Source organism: Pelodiscus sinensis, chromosome 4 (assembly GCF_052426305.1).
Source record: "Pelodiscus sinensis isolate ZL-2025 chromosome 4, ASM5242630v1, whole genome shotgun sequence".
Classification (NCBI taxonomy): Eukaryota; Metazoa; Chordata; order Testudines; family Trionychidae; genus Pelodiscus; species Pelodiscus sinensis.
In genome coordinates this window covers 126,398,799-126,422,137 of record NC_143055.1, presented here as the reverse complement: position 1 = coordinate 126,422,137, position 23,339 = coordinate 126,398,799, and the positions used below count along the sequence as shown (strand labels likewise).

Here is a 23,339-nt window from a genome sequence, read left to right as displayed (position 1 = left end):
ACCTACACTGTTTAAGCACTCAGTTATATACAGCTAATAAGGAATAGCCAATGTGTTTCAGACCTAGATTAGAGCCTCCCTAAAAAAAAAAAAAAATCAGTCAGTCCCACACAGTACTATAATGAGGGATGATGCATTCTTTACAGAATATTTTAAGGGCTGGATTTTTACAAGCATCGAAAGGAACTTGAATTTCAATGGGAGTTTGGTGCTGAACTCCTTAGGTGAAATCCCACCCTGAACTCCTTAGGTGAAATCTAGCCGGGGGGTTGTGGTGGCTGAAAGTTTTTGGGGTGAAATAATGCAAGTATACAGACCCTCTTCTTAGCCACGGATAGGTGTCACTGACCACAGCAGCCAAAACAGCGAGGGGACAGATGTACGATGCATTTGTACCATCCGCAGGCTAGGCTCCTATGGAAACCCTAAGAGAAACTATACTGTATTTCCTGTCCCCTCCAAACCTAAGAGAGGAGTGTGGCAGAACCACCATCTAGCTTCTAACAATGGTGAAGTGTGAAAACAGCAGCCCTTGTTAGCATGAGGAGGGGCAAACTGCTGCTTCTTGAACTTGTGAGGTTGAATCTTGCCATAGATAATTGAAAAACTTTACAAATGTTTAGGTCATGGCGTTGCCAAGCACATTAAACAATTACGGCCAAACACTCAGCTGGTGTAAATCAGTTTAGCTCCATTGACTTAACTGGTTTAAAAAGCAGAGATGGGCCATAATTTTTGATGGGAGGGCACTCAAGTGGACAAGAGCTGCATTTGTCTGAAGGGGCTGAGGTCTGGGATGGAGGCTGGGTGGAGAAGGGAGCTCTGGGTAGGGGACTGAAGTGAAGGAGAGGTTGTGGTGTCTGAGAGGGAGCTGGGGTGAAGGAGGGGGTTGTGACCTGGAGTGCAGGGTCCAGGAGAAGGTCTAAGTGCAGGAGAGGATTCTGGCCTGGAGGAGGAATGTAGGAGGGTGTGAAGAGGCTGGAAGGGAGTTGCGACCTGGAGTAGAGGAGGGTACAGAGGATTTGGGTGGTGATATGGGGCAGGGTTTCGGGGTGCCAGAGGCAGGCTCTGGACAGGAGACACTTTCCTGGGTGGCTCGAGGCCAGCAGACCAGTGTGGAAAAAAGAGCTGAGAGATTGTGCTCGGGGTGAGGGCAGCCAATGGGAACCAGCCAATGGGAGCTGAAATATTGCACTGGAGGTGGGAGCAGCGCATAAAGCTTTCCCTTCCTCCCCAGTGCCGTGAGGCAGATGGAGCAGCCAGCCACTCTGAGCCCTGGGGCTGCTCTCTGCTGAGGGTCCAAGTTGGGTGGACCAGGGGCCAGATTTAAAGGCTTGGTGGGCCGAATCCGGCCCATGGGCCAAATCTTTCCTGTGCCTGCTTTAAAGCCTTCACAGTAATGCCAGACAGGCATTCCCTAGCACTTGCCACATGCATTTACTATCTCTAACAGAAGGTGAATGAAGAGCCTGAACTGAATGAAGAGTCTTTTGAGACTGGAGAAGAATCTTGGGACTGGGACTTTTCAGTTTAGAAAAGAGGAGACTGAGGGGGAATGTGATAGAGGTCTATAAAATCATGAGTGGTGTGGAGAGGGCAGATAAAGAAAAGTTATTTATTAGTTCCCATAATAGAAGAACCAGAGGACACTAAATGAAATAAATGGGTAGCAGGTTTAAAACTAATAAAATAAAGTTCTTCACACAGCGTATAGTCAACCTGTGGAACTCCTTGCCAGAGGAGGCTGTGAAGGCTAGGACTATAACAGAGTTTAAAAAGAAGCTAGATAAATTCATGGAGGTTAGGTCCATAAAAGGCTATTAGCCAGGAGATAGAAATGGGCTGTGTCTACATTGGCATCCTTTTCCGGAAAGGGATGCTAATGTAGACTTCGGAATTGCAAATTCCGTGGGGGATTTAAATATCCCCCGCGGCAATGCATTTACATGGCTGCCGCTTTTTTCCGGCTTGGGGATAAGCCGGAGAAAAGCGCCAGTCTAGACGTGATTCTCTGGAAAATAAGCCCTTTTCCAGAGGATTTCTTATTCCTACTTGAATTTGCAATTCTGAAGTCTACATTAGCATCCCTTTTCCGGAAAGGGGTGCCAATGTAGACACAGCCATAGTGTCCCTAGCCTCTGTTTGTTAGAGGCTGGAAATGGATGGCAGGAGACAAATCACTTGATCATTGTCTTCGGTCCACCCCCTCTGGGGCACCTGGTGCTGGCCACTGTCAGCAGACAGGCTACTGGGCTAGATGGACCATTCTTATGTTCTAATCTTCTGAAGCAATATATTGTAAGCAAAGAAAAGGAAAAAGCCGTTTCATCTACCGCAGTAACTTCTAGCGAAAAACACATGATTCAAAGGAAGAGTAGTGACAAGTTCTTGGTTTCATAACTTAGTTACAAATAGAGTCCTTTGTTAAAAAAGGGTGGGGAGGACATAAATATCAGTGGGGTCAGTCTTGGGAAGAGAGCTTCATTCACCAATATGTTTATAGCCTTACATTTGACATTCAATTTGTACTATTTTCCTTTAGGAATAAAAGCAGCATTGACCAGCGCATGGAGCTTAAGCCAGCTTGAGATCACTGCCTATTATGCCTATCATCACCAACAGTCTCACTGTTTCCTTTCACTCCTCTGTCTGTCTCCCTCCTTCGGTTGTCTTTTGCCTTATATGACGATAGTAAACTCTTATGGGTAGGGACAGTCTTTTTGTCCTAGGTTTGTACAGCACCCTGCACAACAGGGTCCTTGTTCACAACCAGTAGTCCTATGCGCTACCGCAACACAAATAGTCAATAAAGGCCATTTTTTAAGGCAAGGGTAGGGAACCTGCCTGGATTCAGCCCCCAAAGCTCAGGGCTCCAACCCCGCCAGCATCAGGGAGCCGGCGCTGGCCTCACAACAACCCTCCACAGGGCTGGAATGCCAGCGCCAGCTCCGCGGTGCAGAGGGGGAAGGAGCCCTGAGCCTCGCGGGCCGGAGTCAGGCAAGCCAGAGCCGGATTCAACCCACCGCTCCTCTTCCCCTCAGCCAGGGAAACGGCAGTGCAGTGCAGCACTGCCTGGAGGCTCTACTCCCACCACTCTGATTGGCTGCAATTACGGCCAATAGAAGCAGCAGGGGGCGGTGCCTGGGAGTGGCAAGGGACATGGAGCCATGTGCGTCCCTGTGGAGCTGCACCAGGTAAGTGCCCCCCTCATCTCTCAGACCCCCCACCCCCACCCCATTCCTGCACCCTACCACCTGCCCAGCTCTCCCACCCCATCCCACTCCTGCACCTCCTCCCACCCAGATCCCCCACACCCACTTAGTTCCTGCACCCCCTCGCCCATCCAGACCCCCACCCCCACTTCACTTTGGCTGCTGTTCCCGCATGTCAGGTCTTTGCTCCTGGGCTCAGCTGGGGGGTGGGGAGGCAGGACATGGCAAGGAGAAAGAAGGTCAGCATCCACACTCCTAAAAAAATGTTCCTGCGCCACGATACCTGACCAAATCAGCTAAAAATCTAGCCTAGCCACCGACCTCATCAAAACCATGAACTGCTTCCTGTGGTTTCATCCCTTTGTATCCCTTTCAAATAAATCACTACAGTCAGTTCATTTGCCCACACTCATTAATGGGGCCTTTTGGTGAAATGCAGAAATAACAAACCAAACCAAAAGATTCTATTTTTACCAGGAGAAAGGGTAAGTAAAAGCAGAGGTCCAAGTGATGCCTTCAGAATACTCCCATATTCTTCTTTTCTTATTAATTTCTGGCCAGTACCATAACTAGCTTATTAACAGCTTTAAAACCAGCTGTTCTCAAGCTAAATTTGCATTTTGCTATCTCTATTCTGAATCAGGCCACATCCAATTCAGTGAATGGCAGGCAGCAGCAATGTGTGGAAATGCATTCCTAAGAAAAGAAGGGTAAATGTATTGCAGGTACCAGTGACTGGAAACTATGAATTTAGGACCCAATTCTGTTCAATGGGTCTCAGCACCTCTCAGGAGGCAATCAGCTTGGCCTTAGACTAAACCTAGCTAAATATAATGCAACTGCCTACCTGGCAAAACCCAAGCCACAGCAGAAACCAAGAAATTGCTTCCAAAAATAAACCATCAAAAGTTTTGAGACCGTGTGCTCAATAATACTCACAGAATTGATGATTCCTTTAAGGGCTTGGAATCCTCCAGTGACCGGGAAGACTTGTTCTTTTGTATCAGCAATTCTTTCAAGCTTTGGAAAACAAACACAAAAAATTTGGCAGCCCAAACATGTTGCACAATATTTTTCAGCCTGAAAAGATCTAAACTTTTGTCTAAAAACCAATAGGATATAACATTAAGCAAGAGAATGAAAATCCTGGATCCCATGGGCCTTCTGGCCCCCAGCAAAGGAGAGCAGTTATGTTTTGTTTTTTGTTTTGTTTTTTTAAAACAGAAGTACTTGCTGCAGCACGATACGCTGCTAATCCCACTCTGTGGTAATCACTCAAATTCAAACAAACCAAAGAAAGAGATTCCCTAAATCCTGATCATTTGAGACTATCATTTTACGTCTATTCTTGGAGTGGAGTTATAAGATATTGATGACACAAACTTTTCTGCTCCTGTTTGCTTTGTCTCACTTTACGAAGCCTTTCAACATATCCTTTGGATAAGATTCCCGCTGTACACTTTTTCCATGTAAAGTCCAAGTCTTCCTACTCCACTTCCATCTGCTCTCTAGTGCTGACTCTGCAAATGCTCTGCTTACAGGAGCACAGGACCTACACATACATTTTCAGTTGATGAAAAAAAGACAATAGTCCTCCTTTTGTTTTTCAATACAAAGACTATTATCCCTTGTCAACTCAAAGCTTAGCCACAGCCACTGTACTCGTGCAAGCTGTGGGCTAAGCTGGTTAACATTTGAATGGAAAGTTTACCTACATTATCTGGTGCAGGAGGCTATCACTAAGTGAAATTAATTTCTGAGAGATCTTTTCTGTAATAAAACAGTAGCATCCACTCTTCTTTTTTATTTCTGTTAATAAGTAAATGTCTAAATACCTACTTGCTGCTCTGGAGAAGATATTGCACTGCTACAGCATAAGTATATTCATCTACAGCAGCGATGGCTGCCTTATAACAACTTGTAATAAGACATTAATTAGTAAGAACAAGAATGCACTTACCTGTTCTTGTTTAAAATCAAGGACCCCAACACAGTAAACTCTAGCCCCTAAATTTCTGGCCTTATTTGCCTGTTCCAAAATAAAACAGAGAAAGAAATACAATATTTACACAGTAGGCAAAAAACAGATGCAAAAAACACAGCCGCATGTAACAGGCAGTTGCAGTTCACTACTCACCTCTTTTTCTGCATACAACGGGATCTGACCGTCCAATTTACCATCTGTCAAAGCAATTATTATACTGGAAAACTTTGAGCCTCCTGCACCCTCAATTTGTTCATTTGCCTGCAAAGAAACAGTAATTATCCAGTTTAGAGTCATATCCAAATTTGTAACCAAGATGAATGCAGCCATTTGAAACAAGCCAAATCCAACTGAACGATCAAATCCATCCCTAAAAGTCACCTCTTCAAGCAATTCCCCATCTCCACTCCTCCCATCATCCTTTCATTCATTTAAACTGGAGTTGGATCCCGGCTTTGGATTGCAATTGTTTAGGCTAGGGAGCATGACTAACATTTCCCAAAGTTACTAGTGACTTTAAGAGCCCCCATGTTTGGGTCCTCAAACTGAGATACATTGAAAAGAGAATGGTTTTCATACCCCACAATTTCTGAAGATCGTTTCACTTTCAATACTGACAACCCCAAACCCTCAAAAATCAGGCCCCAAAATATAATAAAATCAGATTTAAAATAATGAGGGGTTTTTAAATAAACTTAGAGTACATTTTATTTGTCTTTTAATTTTTCAGGCCTTAGGTTGCACTGTCACACCTTTCAAATTTTTCTCCACAATCATGACAGCCAGAAACGTACTTTTTTCTTTTAAACGCAAAGTGGGATTCTGACCAAGGAATCTCCAGGACCTGGCTCTTTAAGTTAAATATCAAATAGTATAAGACTCCCAATAAAATCACAAGAGTTAACAACGCTGCAGATTGGACACCAAAAATGAAGGGAACTAAAATCACTAGTCCTCGGTCACATTGTGCCGTGTCTTTGTTTGTAAACAAACTTTGAAATTTGAGACTATATTAATGTTCTGTAATAATAACAGCAACACTATAAAGCTGATATGGTTATTTACTATACTCATTTCTTTAAAACTGTACAATGTTAGCTATTTATCCCATGTGGGAAAATTAAGGTCTACCTCCTGCCTCTAGGGAACAATACAAAATAAACTTCTTAAGGAAACCTCATAACATTTCCAATCCCCTACATGGGTTCTCTCTCCCACCAGGACAATCTTTGCTTGAATGAGGACCTCGGAATTTGGCTCTTACAGGCTTACTGCATGCAAAAAAAATGCATGCAAAATGTTTTTAAAGGCATGCTCTTTTGTTGTTACATCAGGAGAACAGAATTTACTTCAATTATAACTTACTAGCTTTAATCCTTCGTGCATATATGTATCACCAGCTGGCTTTACTTCACGTAAATTTTGGAGGCCTTTTGCGATTTCATTTCTGAGAATAATTAAAAAAACAAGACAAAAAGGTTGTTCCGTTCATAAACAATGCCAAAAAAAAAAATCACATTGACAATTGGTAAAACTAACAGGTTTTGATGTGCTGTGTGCACACTGTATAAAAGAGGGCTTCAGCGTGACCTTGAAATTAAAACATGCCTCCCAAAAAAAACCATTTCAGCTCATAAGCAATATGCAGAGACAAATTTTAAAAAAATCACAATGAAAGCTGTATTGTGGTAACAGATATAGCGTGCATAAATTGCACTATGCTTGGTGACTCAGAAGGAGACAGATCCAAGTGGAATGTTTCAGATGGGAGTGTATGCTGCAAACCGACTTCCCTCTACCAATTTTCAAACACTCTAGTGGGAACGATGTCATACTTTTGAAGTTTACTTCGTTTGCTTGCCTACATTTACTTAGCTTCCAGGCACTCACAAATTAAAAAAGTAACCCACCAAGATACACAACTTCGTTTTTGCAAGCAGCATAAAGGAATGGTGTATCTTTCTAAAAAAACTGACAGGGGCCATTCATGAGTCAGAAGCTGCTAAGGCAGTATTATATTGATTAATTAAAGTGCCTTGTCTGAAAAAAATCTGTTCATTCTTTCAGCATTTGTAGGATGTTCTTGTGGTTAAAGAAACAGACTAGAGCTGAGCTTAATTCCTATCTTTGCCACAGGCTTCATGTGTGACCTCAGAGGAGTCATTTAACCTTTGTGGAGTGCAGTTCCTCCTTTGTAAAACTGGAGAACTGAAAGGATAAATCTACCAATGATTCTGAGGGGGCTGTGGGAATGGGGCTGTAGAAGCAAATGGGGAGAAGTAAAGGAAATATTTTGAATGCAGTCGGCAGTAGCAAAAATACAAGGATTACATTAAGAGTGCCACAGACTCAGGTTCTCAGTCAGTTTTCACTTGGGCAAACTTCCAATGAAATCAATGGACATGCTCCTAGTAAGATCTGCATTTGGCCCAGAATGCACAGAGCACGACAAATACAGATGACAATTAGAGAGAGAGAGCGAGGGAATGGCAAGGCAAGTATTTCCAGATGGCATGAAACCCTTCCTTAGGGCAGACAAAGAAAAAAAGAACTGGAACGCCACCCGGCCCGAATGCCCTGCACAAGTAATTTGTTCCACTGATTAAGTTTCTCTATGTTTAGAAGCTTTACTCCAGAAGCACAATATGTAGATGCAACTTTCAATTTGCATTCAGCAACTGATATCCATATTGACAGTTTCAATGGCAAAGGAAGAGATTCTGTGTTAAATAGATGGAAGGGAACAAGTTACGTAAGGCAATGCAATCTGTTGGATCCAAATATTTTACATTCAGCATCTATAGAAACAACTTGAAATGGATTATGTACAAATGCAGGATTATAAACCACATACTCCATGCTTGCCAGAAATGAGTGGCAGCATGTCCACAGGCATTAGCGGTCTGCTTGCCAAGAAACAAACAGCAACTGAAGTTCCAGTTTCTGAAACAGATTTCATACTGCAAAAATAGCTCTCCCACAATCAGCTCGGTTTTATCCAGCATGCCTCATGACCAGGCCTCACAGGACACTTTGGCACCTCCAGGCCTCCTTTTTGCAGTTGATGCGGGTGAAATCTTTGGCGACAAAAACTAACTTCTGCAGCAGCACAGAGCAGGTCACCATCTGTCTTCCAGCACCAAAGCATGCACTGAAACAAAGTGGGGTGGTCCACCTCCCCCTCCCAAGCTAGTCAGGACTCCGCTGCTCTCCCCCACTTCTTACTCATTGCTGTAGCCACCAGACTAAGTTTTTCAGGGCAGGGAGCATCTTTCTACGTGTTTGTATCGTTCCTACCATAATGGGGCTAAGATTGCTGGCGGGGTACCTGGGCCCTGCCACCATACAAAGAACTAACAATCTTAATAATGACTCAGAGCTCTGCAGGTCTCACGATTTAAGTCAGACTAAGGCTGTGTCCAGACTCAGGGGTTTTTCGGGAAAAGTAGCCTTTTTCCGAAAAAACTTCACCTGTGTCTAGCCTGCAGCCGTGTTCTTTCGAAATTAAATCGAAAGAACGCGGCTTTTCTTTCGGTAAACCTCATTTCACGAGGAAGAACGCCTTCTTTCGAAAGTGCTTCTTTCGAAAGAAGGCGTTCTTGAATGTAAATAGGGCTTCTTCGAAAGAGAGCATCCAGACTCACTGGGTGCTTGCTTTTGAAAAAGCGGCTTGCTCTTTCGAAAGTTCCGCGTGCAGTCTAGACGCTCTCTTTGAAAGAGGCTTGCAGTCTAGACATAGCCTAAAGGTGGAGGCAGCGGGAGGCAGAAATGATTCCGTTCACTCCCGCCTGTAGCTCGCAGCCGGTCTGTGTTTAGGCTGAATGATTACAAATAGAATATCTCTTCTCAATTCAACATATGTGCTGCATCACACCTCTGTCTTTTAGACAAGGCACATTTAATCTATAATAGCTATCCTGTCTGTTCTTTTTCTTTGCTTCATAATTGCTTAGATAATTCCTCCCCACGCAGCTCCAGCAAATCACACCATTCTTACAAGTTTTCCATCATGGCGCGTCTAACCTTGATTGAAAAGGTCAGTGAAATCCTGGCTTGACTGAATTCAGTGGGAGTTCTGCCGTTCTCCCCACGTCTTTCCTCTCTATGGTCCCAGTTCTGTGCTGTTATCACGGGTGAACACTACTCTCATTCACAGGAGTGACACCCATTTACTTCAGACACTCTATTCATGAAGGTAGGTGCTATTTAACATGAATAAGGGTGACTAAATCAGATCCTACACAAGAGTTAGAGAATATTGTTCAGAGGGGAGCCAAACTCTTCACGGATTGCATTGCCATCTCTGGGACCACATTGTGTCGGACTCAATTCAGAATACGGCGTAGACTGCCTAATGAAGCAACTGAGCAAAGGACTGAGCCCCACTGTAAAATAAACTACAACACACCAACAATGGCTGTGCACACACCTTGGCTTTCCTTTTCAGCTGGTCTAGTGTAGCAAGGCAACTCTTCACGTGGACTGAATTATTACATAGCATTTATCAGTTGAAGCGGTGCCTACAATATTGGGAGGCCAAGTACAGACAATCCAACAGCTACTGAACTGTGTCACGTAACCCTGCCTTAATATAGTGCTAGAAATGGAGTCCGCAGCCAATGGCCGGTCTACACTAGGGCTCTGAATGTTGCAAACATGTTAGCAATTTTAAAAGTCTGCCTAATGAAGACAAGCCCATAGATGGTACTTGGTCAGGATACGTGGCCCTCAACTTCCACAAGCACTGGACCAGGCCTCTAACAAGGGTACCTCACACAAAAAGAAACAGAAGACTATGCCGCATACACTAACGTCCTTTGCATTTGTTTGAACAAATGTACTTCTGACACGCACTAAGAGATAGAACAAAATGTTGCTTGATGGTGTTGGACAGAGCACATCTGAAAAAATATGCTCAAGAAATTTGCTGAATGCCACTTCTTGCTAGTAAAAGGCTTTGACCTTGTAAAATAAAACTGCTCAGGTCAGTGTTGGCTGGAATTGTCTGCTGCATAAGCATCAGGTCACACAAGTGAAATTCAACAGAGGTTTAGTCTGTTTTGTGAACCTCAGTTTTTATAAAAATGGATGAAGTTTTTAAAACTGAAGCTCTCAGCTCCTTTAGGCCCATTCCAATTTCACATTAATTTACCATCCTGCTCTGTAGTGACCGGCATCTCACATTATTAGTCAGGAGAGCTTGAGCATATCAGACCACCAACAGACCTTTGGAAGTACATTCTGATTCCCAATTAAGTACATCACCCAAAAAAGCAGATGAGAGATTACATCCTCTCCAACAAAATGCAGCCGTGCCACAAAGTTGTACTAATCCAACAGGTGTATTTGGAAGCATCCACATACTTGTTGAAGGGGGAAAAAAAAAAATGTGTCATTTGAGAAAACCAGGGAAGTTTTATCCCACATCTGCATACAATATGCTCCTTGCGCTACCGAAAATAACCCCTGAACATCACTCTCCTCAGCTGAATCCTATAAATGAATAAGAAGTTCCTAACCGACATGTGCTTTTTACACATCTGACCTCCCATCATAAAAGCAAACTCCCCCAAACAACTCCCTTGCAGAGGGAACTGCTACATTTTCAGTGTTTCTACTACAACACTGGGGACTCATTTGTCATCTCCGTATGAAAAAAAGTGGGTAACTGGAAAATCAGATGCATCTTTCTCTATGTTCCATGCACATCGCAACATAGTCTGTATTCTGCTCTAGCTGGCTATATTCTGGCAGGCCTTCCATGCTAAAATTTATGAATGCACTCATGAAGTTAAACATGTAGAAATGCTTTGCAGGGCTGAGGCTTGTGTGTATTCATGACATGCACATGCATCACAAGACAAAGAGAAGCCTATTCTGGCTCTTGCCATAAAAGCATACAGAAAGACTGTAGCCCTGATCCTGTAACCCTCACTCATGCAAAAATATTCAGTAACTTCAAATGGAGTTCTGCCCAAGTGAAGACATCAGGATCACACTATGCATCTGGCCATAGGGCTGAATCCCCCTATAGCTGGCAGGAGCCAGGATATGGAAACTACAGTTACATCTGCCAGCATATAGCTGGCTACAGGAGTATACAAAATGCAACATGATGCGTTTCTCGTGTGTAAAAACACTCCTACTTTTCCTAGCCATTTATTTTTGTTAAAATAGTACAGTTCTGTGCTTAAAGAAGATTTTAGCCTATGACTGTCACTATGGCACCTCTCATCCTGTCCCCAACACAAAATTCATTGTTAACTTTAAGTGTTTGGTGTGTTCTTAGCATCTGTCATAACAGTTGAAATATGTTGTAAAAATCAGTATGAACTTTACTTTATAAATTATTAGGATTGTATTCATTCAAATACTGTACAATAAAGGTTCACTAGCTTGAACCAATTGACCGGAAATTCACTATGGTTTGCTGAGATTTGTGAATTAGCAAATAACAAAATACAGCTCCTAACAAATCATTGGTATTACATCACCAAGTGGTACTATTTCCACTAAATCCCTAATACTGCCATGTGCTGTGCCCTTCATTTTCGGCTGGAACCAATGGGAGCCAAACATGCTAAGCTGTTCTCTGCTGCTGATCCCCCTAATATTTAGAATTAAACTTGTTCAGATCACATCTGCATTAAAAATCTCTCTACTCAGTCATGCATATATGGTAACTGGTGTTATTACCCATCTTCCTTGTCAACATTTCCTCTAATTTTTTCCACCCATGCACGGAATACATTTTGTTATGTGCACTGAGGCATGTGCAGTTGTGCACCACCAGTAGAAACACATGTTGTAGGCATTTTGTTAATCAGCAGGGAGGCATTTCACTCTCTCCTGGGTAGCAGCTTAGTGTTCTCTGTGAGCAGAGTGCTTGTTCCTCCTCCCCTTTTGCAACCGGCCTAGTGAATTACAAAAGAGCAATTTTTCCCCCAAAACATGCATATATTGATGCCACAGAAAATACTGGATGACAGAAACAAAAGGAAGAGGAACTCAATTATAATAAAACTCTAGAACTCTCCTTTCTAGAACTCATTTTCTTAGAAAAGTACGTTTTAACTCCCTTCACACATCTGAGAATATCCTACTCTGTCTGACTCATTGAAACAGCACTTGTGCTTATGTGGAGGGGTGCCAAAAGTATGCCTAGGCATTCAAAGTGCAACCCTTCTCAGTTGTGACTCTGGGTATTCAGGAAGAGATATGGCTTTGAAAAGAAGTAAGCAACTATTGAAATCAAGAGAAAGACTCCCACTGACTTCAAAAGGTGCCTCAAATGCCTTATTCTGCACTCTCTGAAGTAACTGATGTTGTGGTTTATAAGCCCACTGGCTCTCTGCCTCTGCCCACAGCACAGACCAAAAGTTCAAGTCAGTGAGAGCTGTTGGGTCCTTAGCAATGTTGAAAGTCTGGATACCTTTTCAGCTACCAGAGTATAGACTTAGAAGAATAATTTGAGGCACCCAGTTCTGAAAATCTTGGCCTATACCTCTGTTAGTAAGTCTGTTTTCTCAGTTTGCTTATTCATTATAAAGCCCAGCAACTAACTAATTATGATAAACCATGGCTTAGGGTGGAATAGCAAGATGACTCAATTGCAAGGGGACACTTTGGTCTCTCACAAGCAGTTCATATGGCTTTTCAATTACTTCACAAATTGTTCATAATTCAAGAACTGTTCCTTATGTTATCTGAAATGATCGACCCATACGCATTTTCTCCAACTACTTCACCGTTCTGTTTTGGGGCTTTTCATGCTGTTTTGACTTGGTTCAAAAGGGAAGTGTGGGAAAAACATCAGAGTTTTCAGTAGTTTGATGTGAGAACAGTCTAGAGTGGTGTCCCTTGAAAATATTGCAATGACTCTCTGCAGGAAGCCACATGGCATAATGTAGATTTCCTGTTGTTTCTGACATGACTTTTTCTACTGGTTTACTTTGCAATGATCTTCCTTTCTAATGTTTTTTTTCCCTTCTTCTGTGTACTTTTTTGCTTCCCAATTTTCCCACTGACCTCCTGATTTTCCCAGGAGTTGTCATTTTTGTCTTCCCTTTGAAAACAGAACAAGCAGTCTTTTTTTATGCCCACAAAGATGTGCAAATCAAATGACAGGAAGTGCAGCAAACAACTCAACTCTCTCCTTCATCTCAAGGCCATAAACAGCAATTATAAAGTCCATCAGACCTCCACTGACTCAGGGTGATCCTAGATGCCCGCATACCTTCTGATGCTATTTTGAAATTAATAATATTTTTTTCCAGAATTTTTAGTTTAAAAATTCTTGGCTTTATGCAACTTCCACATTTATCCAAAATATTAATGTAATATAATGTTTGTCTTAAATGGAGCATTTACACAGCACTTCTGCATTGAGGGATTTTGGTTTACAAAGACCAGCAAGTACCATTATAACCATTTTGAAGAAAATGCATCAGAAAGTGCATCAGGTGAAGTGACTTGCCTATGACCGCATCAAGACAGTGGTAGAGTTGAGACAAAGATCATTTGAAGTTCTCTCTCTTTCTGACTTAGTGGACCATCCATTGGGATGTTCTCAAAAATAAACACAGAAATGTTCAGTTGCCTTATGAATCAGAGGTTTCCATCCTGGAACATATCAATCATTTTGCTAATATTATCTGATCCAGTAAAAGCCCTAAAGAAAAGGAATAACAAACTAACCTGTCTCCAGTTAATGGCATAATGGTTTGTCCTTTGGTGGAAAACACTATGAAGGATAATCTCATCCGGGGGCTTTTAAAGAAAAGAAAAACACATACATTTTAGACAAATGACAAAAAAACCCTTATACAGTATATCCATCCCTCATCTTTTTACTTTTCTTTATTAGCATTATTTTCATCATCTTATTTCCAAAGCACACACTTTCAAACTACAAACCAAGGATGTGCAGAAGAAAACAATGAATTAAAGAGCTGTTTACTTCTTGCACTCGTATCTTTCTTGCACACTACAAAATGCAGAAGCATAATTATTGTTTACTTAGTTGCTTGGTCATAGGCTGTAGATAAACACAAGTTAAGCTGAGGTACTTACTGCATTCCGCAATATAATGAGGCTTCAAATTTTTAAGGCACGCATGCACATTTTTGTATTCTCCCAACTATGGGTGAATATGCAACTCGAACATTTGCACATATACATTTTTGCACATGCACAATTTTAATTTATGCACACGCGCTGGTTGTTATGGGCATGAAACTTGGGCCTGTGCAAAAGTAAGCTACCATTTTCAAAATCTGAACGTGATACAATTTAAGACAGTTGGATCAAATTCAGATCTGGTGTAAGAAGGCACAATACTAGTAAGATTAGAGTAGTAGCACCCAGTTATTCCAGGTTTGAATTTGGCTATTTCATTTAAAACAAAGTCTCATTCTCTGCAGTTTCTCAATGAACAGGTTTCAATATTCTTCAAATATGTCTGTAATAACTAAAAACAATTCTCTCAAAAGAATTATTTGGCAAATATGCGCCATAATCAGCAATACAACAAATACAATTAAGTAAGGGATCTATCTTTTCCCTTAATATACACTCTGAATCCCCACTAATAGTAAAAGGAACTACATAACATGCATCAGTTGAAGACTAGTTGTTCCTCATATCCCCCGCCAAGAGAAACTGATGCTGTTGATAGCCAAGACAGCGATGTTTGTAAAATGAGTTCTCACCTCTCCTCTTTGAAATCATAGGCTGTGTCTAGACTGCATCCCTTTTCTGTAAAAGGGATGCAAATTAGACATATCGCAATTGCTAATGAAGCGGGGATTTAAATCCGCCCCGCTTCATTAGCATAAAAATGGCTGCTGCTTTTTTCCGGCTCGGAGCTTTGCCGGAAAAGAGTGCCAGTCTAGATGCGGATCTTTCGGAAAATAAAGCCTTTTCTGAAAGATCCCTTATCCCTCTTAAAATGAGACTGGCGCAAAGCTCTGAGCCGGAAATAAGCGGCAGCTATTTCTATGCTGATGAAGCGGGGGGATTTAAATCCCCGCTCCATTTGCAATTGCGATGTGTCTAATTTGCAACCCTTTTACGGAAAAGGGATGCCGTCTAGACACAGCCATAACAGATTAATTTATAAATGTATCAAAGAGACATGAAACTGTTATAAGAGACATAGTAATTGTGTGGCTACGTGAATGGTTTAAGTTAAAACTGATAAGGACAAAGGTCAATATTAATTTGAAGGATTATATTTTAGTTCACGTGTGTTAATAATTTTTAAAACTTTTTATTTTATCGTAAGCATCAGAGAAATTATAACACATGTAGGTGACAGATCTGCTGCATGTTGCTTTGATATAAGGCACTGTCCTAGTCCTTTCACTGATATTTTGCCTGAGAAAAGACAGCAGACTCAGGCCCTTAGTCCATTAATTGTCAAACAGACCACACAGTGCTTCCAGTCTGCAATACATTGAATAACATTAGCAGCTAATGAAAATCACAAGAGGGATCTTTTTATTTGAGATGCAAGGCCTTTGAGTTACCTCACAGCTATAAATTGATTTAACTATTTGAATTGGTCATTAAAAATATAGAAAATATCCTCTGAAAACATCCTTTATTTCATTTCACTATCCAAACACTCACTCTAGAGTGAGGGGCAAAATATCTATATACATACACAGATCCCATTCCATGTCATAGGCATATTGCACAGGAAATGAATGTGTGATATTACTGCTGCAGGCTCACCATCCTGCCAACCAATCAAAATGAAAAACAGAGGCACAGTTCACACCGGTATCATCTAATGTTTAGAATGAATCCATTCAATGTTTTCACCACATGTTGGAATGAACAGCCTTAGACAACTACTAAACAAAACAACTCTGTTGTTCTTTCCATAACAAATGTTTTTAAATGTAAATGGGGGACTGACTGTTGTTTATATGGAGAGCAGCATACATTAATTAAGCTGCGTAAAAAGAGCCTTAGTACGGGTATAAATCATTTAGAATATATGAGCCTGATTTTTCTGTGCTCTTCAGTTGATGAAGCCAAACCACGTTCTAATCCAGCTGTTGCAAAAGGATGTGTCACTTGGCTACAGCTGAGGATGTACCAAGGGCTTTGTAATGAACAAACACACCCTTTTGCACCAAGAACTGAAAGAGAGAATGGCCAAAACCTCTTCAGAGTCTCTTTCACTCTCTCCCTCTCCCCCCCCCCCCATCTCACAAAATGACTTTCAACTGTGTCACCCTGGCTTCTTTTCCATAAAATTTGACCTTAGTGAGATGGATGGACATGCTATTTAATTACGCAACCCTTATTCATGTTCTCTTCATTAGCTGGCCAAGCTTACAATTGCTTACTGTATTTCATTTTCCACAGGAAAAAATTAACTCCCATAACATCCTGTATCTGTGGGTTATTATTTTTTTTTTTTTACAGGAAGGTGTTTAATTACACTAACTCCTAATTTTAAAAAAAATACAGCAAGCCAATGTATAACAGCCATGTTTGTCCGCAGAGAAGTAATGTTATTTATAGATAAAGTGTGTTGCACAAGGCATATATTAAACTGGCACAACTTTAAACATCTGCCTGCACTGGAGAAGCAAAAGCTTTCCCTCCCTTTTTGGTTGGATAGCATGTTCACTTTAAATGTTCTGATATATTTATAGTGAACTGTATAATTAGAGTAACACTAAACAATAGATGCAAACAAATAATATTTCAGAAACAACTGATGCTATTTAGGGGGGAAGCAATGTTTAAAAATAACCTAAATCAGCTATAACCTAATCAGCTTAAAAAGAAATTAAGAATCCAATATTTAAAGATGCTTGCAAATTAACATTTTACTAAGTTCCAAACATGGTGACATTATAAAGTGAGAGTTTATTGTCCTGTCTGTCTGAACATTAGCATTCAAACACTTTATATATTTATGAAATGTTTCCAACTGATAACCCTCCAAAAGGATTTGTTTTCTAACATATCCCAGTTTCAGTTAAAAGCAGAAGCTACCAAATGGAAAACATACCTCACAAATCTTTCCGTGAGTTGTTTTACAAAATCATAGATCTCAACCCAGTTCTGTGCTACACTCCCAGATCTGAAAGAGAAAAAAAAAACAAATTAGTATGTCTTATTTCAAGGAAACGAATCAATAAAGATTGCAACTTAAATACTTCTATCTGTGTAATTTTTTGGAAGGGAGAGGAGGAGGCGGAAGAGGTACAGTATTACCATAATACATTCCTACATTATTTCCAATGATCTCTGGCAAGTTTGTGGTGGTTCTGCCACATCATCTTACCATGACAATCTGTCAGCCTACTGCACAGCATAATTCATATAGCATGTGGCACAATACAGAGAATGGCACATGTCATTTTTGCTATATTGTGCTTCTCAGATCCATAGATTAAAACAAAAACATTCACTCTCACAAATTGAGGGCCTGCCTCAAAACCCTCTACCTTACCACTTTGTACATGACACACTGTGAACAAACTTTGCCCTCCCAAAAAGAGGATAGCATAACATCCAGATAACTAGACCTGGTCAAAATTTAAAAAAAAATGATAATGACACAGTTGTCTGTCAGAAAACACAGGTAGTCAATCAAAACATTTTGTGGGAACATGTCAGTTTCAATAAAAATTTCCATGGAAAATGTTGAAATGTTTCACTTTGATTTTCTCATTTTTGTTTTGATAATCATTATTATTTATGCTACTATAGAGCTTAGGGATCCTAGTCTTGGACCAGGCCCATTGAACGATACAGCGGACAAACTTACAATGTTGAGAGATTTCATTAAAGTAAAAAGATTTCATTTTGACATTGTTTCAATTCATTCCTCTTAGCACCTCACTTCTCTCCCATGTCTGCCACAGCTACAGAAGGTCAGCGGAGTTCATGATTCTATGCCATTCAGTGGTACAAGTTCATAGGTCGTGCAGCTGCAGCCCTTTTTTCTTCAAACGTTTTTTGACAGTCTTCCCAATCCATCCTTGGTCTTCCGCATCCTTTTTTTGCTGCTCATCCTTCCATGCTCTCTTTGCTGATCCTTATTCTCATCACACCTCAACCCTGAGCTCTCCAGTCTCTTTATCACTGAGGCTAAGTCTACACTGTCTACAGAGTTTTTTTCGGAAAAATGACCATTTTTCCAAAAAAATTTCACTTACATCCACACTGCAATCGCGTTCTTTTGGGGAAAAAATAATCGAAAGAACAGAGGAGTTTTTCCAATATTGGTAAACCGCTTTCTACAAGGAAAACGTCTTTTTCCGAAAGAGCTCTTTCAGAAAAAGGCATCTGTGGACGTGGAAGATGGAGTTCTTTTGAAATAAGAGGAAAGAGGAAGAAGCAGAGGTGCCCTGATGTCCACAGTAATCACAGCTTAAATGCGAGATAGCGTCCATTCAGTGTGGACGCTATGTCACGAAAAAGCAGATCGCTTTTTCAATGTGCTTTTGTGTGTGGATGCTCTCTTTCGGAAGAAGTTTCTTTGGAAGATCTCTTCTGGGAAAGCTTCTTCCAAAAGAAGCCTGCAGTCTAGACATAGAATGAGAAACCCAAGTTCATCTTCCCTCTTTACCTTCTGCCTACCTGTCATTCTTCCCAGTACATTATTTTCTACCTGTATCTTATCATCTTCCTTTTCCTTAGGGCCCATTGTTTCCAAAACTAACACATACATGACAACCCCGTGCGCACGGCCCAGCTCCCCTCACCCCCCCACGCCAAGCCCAGCCCCATCGTGCACATGTGCAACCTGGTGAGTGGGGGCCACACCCAGGCAGGGAGGTGCAGACAGAGCTCTGCCCACCGGGCCCAGAGTGAGCGGGCAGGGGCTGCGGCCCAGGAAGGCTCAGGCTGGTCCTGGGGGGGGAGGGCGGAGCGCTGCTGTGGCTGCCTCCCCTGCCCGGACACCCCCTCCCCCCGCAGGTGCGGCCCTTCATTTTTCCCTTCAATTTGTTACTCAATTATCAGTTCCACAATATTCCTGCCACCTTTTTCACTGCTGCCCATGCACACTGGACTCTTCTTTTCAGTTCTCCCAATTTCTCTCCAATGCCACAAAGTGTACTCCCCAAGATCACAAATTCAGTCCTGTGACTCAGCTTCTCTCCTGACACCTCAATCAACAGGTCTTCTTCCACTTTCTGTACTTGAATAACTTCTGTCTGCTTTGTGTTTACTCTCAAACCATGATCTTCAAAAACAGATGCTTTTACATGGTATTAAAATATTAATGTTCTATGTGTATGTAGTATTAAATATTGTATCATATTGTAACGTTTTGACATTACTGAAACAAAAAGGGTTTATCAAAACGAAGTAGTCTGACATTATTGAAATGGAATATTTCAATGGATCTGAATCAAATTTTTATTCTGTGAGAAATTTTGAAATTTTGGCTTTTTGTTCTAGTTTGGAGTGAAACAAAATTTGGAATGTCAAAACATTCCATTCTCTGACCAGCGCTACAGATAACCATTTTCCAGTAAGAGCTCAGCCTGCTCTTGGCAAAAGGGAACCCCTTTGCAAAAGGCCACAAGGCAGATATTGGCACCACCTTGCAGCACGGGGAAATTCAAACCTCCAAAGACAATGCCATTCTGAATTAATTAACCATTTATACATCGTGGTATCCAACACGCTAGCCACTAGCCACATGTGGCTATTTGGCCAGTTGAGTGTGGCTAGTTCACTATAGCAGTAACCACCACAGTGGCTACTGCTTCAGAACTGGTTGGACACCACAGCTCTATAGTCACATCCCCCTTCACCCTGTGCTACTCTTAGGAGAAAGAAACACATAACCCCTCTCCTATTGTTTATATACCACATTTTACTATAATCCACTGAAACACAAAATGTAACAAAACCTCATCACACGTCTGCTCACCCACACACACAGACAATACCACTTGCACATCTCACCTACAACAACAACCCACAGACACAAACCTTTCCAGTGCAATCTTATACAGATACACAAACTCCGCTTACATTCTGCGCACAGAAACCACCTCAACACCCCACTTATAGACCACATACAGAGGCAGGCAAAAAACTAGTATTTGCACACATTCCTTAATTATACTTCAATACACACACACACACACACACACCCCAACTACACTTACAAACAGATATCCACACCCCAATTACACCCCATACACCAGCACCAAATAGAGAGACACATCCACGACGAACTATACACCACACATAGATACAACCCCACCATCTCATCAGTACTCCACACACAGGCACAAACCCTACCTTCACACTATCACCCCACTTACACTCACATCACCACTGCTACACCTCCATAAAGAGACATCTCAATTACACTCCAACACAGAAACACACCAATTACACACATGCCACCTACATCCATATATAGAGCTGCACACCCCATTTACCCATAAGCCCTCCAACTACACCCCAAGCAGATACTCACAGCCTACCTATATACACACCTACTACACCTCCATGAAGACAGACACACACATACACACACACACACACACACACACCCCAACACCACCAGGAAGAGAGACACCTCCACCCCAACTACACCCCTAGATGCTGGAATTAAGGGTGCTGGAGACATGGCAGCATTCTCTGACTTGAAGTGGTTTCATCATACACAGGGTTTCATAGATTGGGCAATGGTTCTTAACAGCTCCACTCTACAAGTTGTTCTAGAGCCCTCACCTACAAACACCCACACAGAGATACACACACAGCCCCCTTACCTACACCCCCATGCAGAGACACTACACATGGCCCCCCTCACCTCCAGACTGGCAGGTGCTGGAACTAGTGGGACAGGGGCATAGCACCATCTCTTGACTTGAAGTGGTTTCATCATATACAGATTGACAGATGGTTCAATGACTCTCAGCACTCCCACTATACAAGCTGTCACAGAGGAGGCCTCACCTACACCCCATGCAGAAACACACACAGCCCCCTCACCTACACCGAAGGCAGAGAGACACACACCCCACCTTCACGCCACGCAGAGAGACCCACCCAGAGACACACGCAAACCACTTACCTACACCCCACGCAAACACACTCATGCAGAAAGACATACCACACTGACACCCTCACATAAAGAGACATGGAGACACACACACAACCTACACCCCACGCAGAGACACACACCCCACAAGAAGAGATACACGCCGACACACACAACCCACTTACCTACCCCCCACGCAGAGACACTCACGCAGAAAGACACACCACATCCTCACATAAAGAGACACACACACACACACCTACACTCCACGCGGAGACACACACCCCACGCGAAGAGATACACGCAACCCACTTACCTACACCCCACGCAAACACACTCATGCAGAAAGACATACCACACTGACACCCTCACATAAAGAGACATGGAGACACACACACACCTACACTCCACGCGGAGACACACACCCCACGCGAAGAGATACACGCAACCCACTTACCTACACCCCACTCAGAAAGACACAACACCCCACCTACACCCCCACTTAAAGAGACAGGCACACACACACACACCCCCCACGCAGGCACACACACACACACCCCCCACGCAGGCACACACACCCCCCACGCAGGCAGACACACACACACACACACACACACACCCCCCACGCAGGCAGACACACACACACACACACACACACACCCCCCACGCAGGCACACACACACACACACACACACACCCCCCCCCACGCAGACACACACACACACACACACACACACACACCCCACGCAGGCACACACACACACACACACACACACACACACCCCCCACGCAGGCACACACACACACACACACACACACACCCCCCACGCAGGCACACACACACACACACACACACACACCCCCCACGCAGGCACACACACACACACACACACACACACCCCCCACGCAGGCACACACACACACACACACACACACACCCCCCACGCAGGCACACACACACACACACACACACACACCCCACGCAGGCACACACACACACACACACACACCCCCCACGCAGACACACACACACACACACGCAGACACACACACACACCCCACGCAGACACACACGCCCCCTCCCCTCCGCCCCACGGGCCCCACTCACTTGTCCAGCACGAAGTACAGGTCGAAGGCTCCGTGGCAGGAGGGCTCGTCCTGGGCTCGGGCGGCCGGCGGCGGCAGGAGCTGCAGCAGCAGCAGGCAGAGCAGGCGCGGGGCCGCCCGGCGGGGCCCCATCCCGTCCCCTCGGGGGCTCCTGAGCGCAGCGCGGGGCCGGGGAGCCGCTGGGGCCGGCGCCGCGGGCAGCGCGCAGGACAAAGGGCGGAGGCTGCAGCCGACTCGCGGCGGGTCCCGGTCCCGCTGGCCCCGGCCCAGCGGCGCGCTCCGCTCCGCCCTCCCGGGCGCTGCCCCCGCCGCTCCCGCTAGGCAATGGCGCCCCGGAGCCCGCGCCAGGCGCCTCCCCGCTGCAAAAACTTTTCGCTGGCTGGGCCCCCGCCGCGGCCTTTTGAGGGCGCAGGATGCGAGCGAGGCGCGTGGGTTCCGCTCGGCCCGGGGGAGGGAAAGCCCCAGCCCCCCCCCCCCCCGGAGTGCGCGAGGGGTGGGGACAGGGCGCGAGTCGCGCACACACACATGCACTGGCAAGGGAACTGCTCCAGGACCAGAGCCCGGATTTCAGGGGTGGGGGGATGCTTGTTCTGGAGATTTGTGTCAGAAGCCTGCCAAAAGTCATTCCCCTCCCCCCCCCCCCAAGGGCTCCATCCTGCATGGAGTCCTGTGGCCCTGATCCCAGTGTTCAAACTGAAGCAAGGGAGCTGGCAGGATCAGCACTTTGCAAGACCTACCCCCAAAAGCTTAACTCCGATGGGAGCTGCTCTTTGGAAGTGGCACTGCAGGGAAAGGATTGGGGGGGTTTCATTCCACTCAGTGCAATTTCAAGCAAGCGTGCAACAGTTGGGTATTTATTTATTCCGTTTTATTTCTATTATAACAACGAAGCTCTGCCCACTCTCGACATACATTTTAAACACAGCCCCAGAGGAGTTACAGGGTATGACAGGCCCGAGCATTCAAAAATCATGGAGGTTTTTTTAACCCGATT

General features: G+C 43.6%; 1 protein-coding gene across 2 annotated transcripts in view; it reads right to left on the bottom strand.

Moving 5' to 3' along the window:
• ANTXR2 (ANTXR cell adhesion molecule 2) overlaps positions 1 to 22,609 on the bottom strand; it is a 192,117-nt gene extending 169,508 nt beyond the window's left edge. The window contains exons 1-7 of one of the 2 annotated variants that reach the window (XM_089778120.1): positions 22,347 to 22,609; positions 17,231 to 17,302; positions 13,894 to 13,965; positions 6,562 to 6,643; positions 5,350 to 5,457; positions 5,173 to 5,241; positions 4,152 to 4,232 (exon numbers count right to left, since the gene is read on the bottom strand). In XM_089778120.1, the coding sequence (XP_089634246.1) occupies positions 4,152 to 4,232; positions 5,173 to 5,241; positions 5,350 to 5,457; positions 6,562 to 6,643; positions 13,894 to 13,965; positions 17,231 to 17,302; positions 22,347 to 22,477 (615 nt within the window). In that variant the 5' untranslated portion in view covers positions 22,478 to 22,609. The remainder of the gene's footprint in view (positions 1 to 4,151; positions 4,233 to 5,172; positions 5,242 to 5,349; positions 5,458 to 6,561; positions 6,644 to 13,893; positions 13,966 to 17,230; positions 17,303 to 22,346) is intronic. The other variant, XM_075929467.2, reaches the window with a different exon arrangement.
• Between the last annotated feature and the right edge of the window lie 730 nt (positions 22,610 to 23,339).